Consider the following 3788-nt stretch of genomic DNA (forward strand, 5'->3'; position numbering starts at 1 on the left):
CAACAACAACAACAAGGTTTTAAAAGGATAAGGGGTAAAGTTCTCATAACATGAGAAAGATAATTAATGACACTGAAGTGTACACAAAACAGAGGCTGAAATGACAAGAGCTGTGTTATAGATATTTTGTCACAAAAACTATATCGCAAAAAGAAAAGATCTATGGAAGGGAGTGATTAACCTTACAGTCTAGGAGCAGAGGTTCCTAGGACCATCGAAGGAGAAGAGCAGAGAATGGAACCCTACCCAGAGAAGCAGTGATGCCAGGGATAGAGGCAGAGATGATGACGTGGAGAGATGGAGTAGCTGGAGACTTTGGACCTGGAGAGGGAGAGGGGCAGTGTGTGGACGACAGGGGGGCAGGCTTGTGGGGTGCACCCTTTGGTTGGTCGATGGTGCATGGAGGGGATTGTGACCATGGCAAGGAAACAATGTGTGACAGGATCAATATGAAGCTGATGTCCTCCCATGTGAACTATCACATAATTCACAATAAAGCATTAAAAAAAAAAAAAGATCTACTAGAAATTTTGGAGGTACACCTTCCAACCCCAAAAGGTCCTCAGACATCACTTGTATAACTAACACTAGTTTTCTCATTTGGAAGCACACAGGACCTCCTCTCTTCTTTCTGTGGACCTGATTGCTCACTCAGACAACCTGTTCTTTCCAGCACTGAAAGCAGATACGCAATTCTAGACTAGTTTTCTCTGCAGCTTCTCCTTCAATAAAGACCAAAGTTCTATGCTACTTAATGATACTATGTAGACTAAAAAAATGATAGCAAGTAATAGCCTATAAATTTCATAGAGATTTAAATATAAAATTGTTCAATACAATACGAAGCATCAATTGACTATTTTTTTCCAAGTATATGTGCTAGTATTTAGTTACTGATGCAGTACAATATTTTATAAGGCTCTTCTAGCCATAGTCGCTGTAACTCCCAACAAACAACTGGGTGGGACCATATACATTGGGTGTATTACCTCTCTTCTTCATGGGTCTGGGTAAGAGAAGGTGGTGGTAAGATGCTGACAGGATTATATGATTTAGCTGTGAGGGACTGTTAACATGGTTAATTGAGACTGCAAACATTTACAACCCTAATATGATGATTGGTCAGTTTGCCATCCTGCTGGGTTCTAAATAGGCCATCTCAGAAGCAGTAAGAGGAATCTCAGTACCTTCAAGAAACAAGAGTCAGGAGGGGAATGTGTCCTTAGCATCATGAGATTCCTGTACACTGAACTTCCTTGATCCAGGGACAGAGAGCTGTGATATCCAAGAAGTGGCAAAAGACTGCTCATTGAAAGCATCATGCATTGCACAGTGTTTTTCAAATTCCAGTAAAAAGCAAAAAATATGAGAACAAGAGTCAAACTGATGATGATCTGCTCTGTAAACCTTCATCCAATTCACAAAGTAAAAAAAAAAAAAAAAGACGTCGTCTAGCACATCGGACACCAAAGTTATTCCTAAAATGAGATACCACCCTCCAAAAAAACCAGTATCATAAAAGGTAGATATTACAAAAAAATGATAATCTCATCATCTTTTAACATTTCAAACCACAGAGAATTCATTTACCAATGAGAAACAAAGACTAGGAAATCTGAAGTTACGATACCTGGAAAAAGTCGGGTTATGTTCAGTCATGGCAACCAGCAGCTTCAGGCCATACGCTGGTACGGGATCAGGCTCTGTGAGGATGTGCTCATATCTGAAATGATAAAGAAAATGAAAGGAATACTCCAGTAAACCCTCCTTAGGCCAGCACAAACAGTACACCTAGAGGTACAAACATGTGAGGGGGAGGAGGGGAGGTTCTGATGTAAACTGATAAGCTATAGGACCTGGACACATGACTTCATCTCATGGAGCTTCGAACAGCTTCAGTCCAGCGGTGCTGATAGCACTGGCGTGCCTAGAGAGCACTGTGACACAAGCTGTGTAAAACAATTAGTATTAAGGTTGATATAAACTAAGAGACTGATAAAGGTGAGGCATTTGTGCCAACCTTCCCCCAAGACCACCCCTACATTCAGATGTTTGCAAAAAAGTTCTCTGGTGCCTCAGTATTTTCTTGTATGCACGACAGTTTTATTCCAGTAACATAGGCAGTACATAAAGCTGGGTCATAAGGGACAAAAGGGATAGATGGGGTCTGTAGGAAGCCATGTGTAGTCTTTTTAATGTTCTCTGCCTCTCAAGAATGGTACAGTGAATTATTTCATATGGCTTGTTTAGCCATACTTGGTAACGCCCACCAAATAACTGGGTGGGGTTATGCAAATGAGGTGTTTGTGGCCCACCAAGAAGATTGTTAGGTGCCTAACAAGCTTGTTGGGGTGAAATCATGCAGTGCGTATGGAACCATAATGAAGGTAGTGGTCAGTTTTGTCATTCCACTGGGCTTAAAATGAACCATCCCAGAGGCAGAGAGGGGGACCTCCTGACCACCTACAAGAAGAGACAGGAGCAAAGTACATCTTTTGGAGCCTGGTTCTATGCCAAGGACCTACTCAACTGAGGAGACAGAACAAGAGGGAGCTGTAACACGGTAGACAGAAAGAGCCAACAGGAAACAGGAGAATAAGGTGACCAGCAGGAGACAGCACAGTGGGCTTCCCAGCCACAGAACAAGAAAACTGAATGCCTTCCCACAGAAGGCTTGCTGGCATGCACTTGGATACCTGAAAGAGCATGGTAATACTAGTCGGAGCAGGGCAGAGGCTAAGGGGCTGCAGGGCCGTGGGACAGAGATCAATATGCCTGTAGGCATTGTTCAGAAGAGGTTTCCTTGATCGAAGAACTTTATCCTGAGCATTCATGCACCTGAAATGTAACCTGTTATTTCCCTAACAAACCCCAGAACTTCCAGTGTGATCTGTGTGACTACTGCAATAAATCATCAAACCTAGAAGGTAAGTAGAGTGCCATGGGAGGGACAGCTGATGGCAGAACTGGTACAAAGTTTGCAGGGTTGAGGCCAGTCTGACCTCTAACTTGAAGACATCAGCCTTGGGATGTTGATGCAGATAATGATTCTCTTCCCCCTCGTGAAGTTACAGGAGTTCAGAACCCAGAGCCAGGACAATTTTAAACAAAATGTATTCTATCCCTAGCACTGACAAAGCAGTACTGTTTCTACCTATTAGACTCAGTGATGGAGGTTTTTACTGGGGGTGTGTGAGGTACTTTACCTTCTATGCAACATACCAAAATTCCAGACTCCCAGAAGGAAAGGAGGTGGTTCAGCATAAGCTATAATTTTTGCACAAACTGTCAAGGCACAGTGAACTAGCCTTATATCAGTTAACTTTGACTGAACACTCCGAAAGCCAAGTTCCCAGATACCAGCCGAGGGTCAACTCTGCAAGCAGGCCTTCCTATGGATAGCAGTCATTAACCTATTATGGGAACTCCTCTCTGCACAGTATTCTTCTTATTACCTTAAAATTTCAAACTAAAATTACTTACAGAAAAATCCAAATGTCTTTATCATAAGTGTCTACAACCACATTTACACTGTTCTCTCATGCTGATTGCTGGCAAGAGAGGCTGAATTGTGCACAGCAATGCATTTGTTTAGATTTAGTTATCCAGTATACACTACTGTGTAGATGTTATTGTTCTTAGGTGCCATTGAGTCTATACCAACTCATAGAGACCCTATGCACAACAGAAGAAAACAGTGCCCAGTCCTGGGCTGACCTCACAATTGTTGACACACTTGAGCCCATTGATGCTGCCACTTTGCCAATCCACCTTTCTGGCAGTCATCC

At 42.6% G+C, this 3788-nt stretch overlaps 1 protein-coding gene across 1 annotated transcript in view; it reads right to left on the minus strand.

Moving 5' to 3' along the window:
• The window catches only part of ULK4 (unc-51 like kinase 4), an 892765-nt gene that overhangs the window by 513400 nt on the left and 375577 nt on the right, over positions 1–3788 (minus strand). The window contains exon 27 of the mRNA XM_006868826.1: positions 1631–1723. Coding sequence (XP_006868888.1) covers positions 1631–1723 — 93 coding nt within the window. The remainder of the gene's footprint in view (positions 1–1630; positions 1724–3788) is intronic.

Source organism: Chrysochloris asiatica, unplaced genomic scaffold (assembly GCF_000296735.1).
Source record: "Chrysochloris asiatica unplaced genomic scaffold, ChrAsi1.0 scaffold00124, whole genome shotgun sequence".
Taxonomy (NCBI): Eukaryota; Metazoa; Chordata; class Mammalia; order Afrosoricida; family Chrysochloridae; genus Chrysochloris; species Chrysochloris asiatica.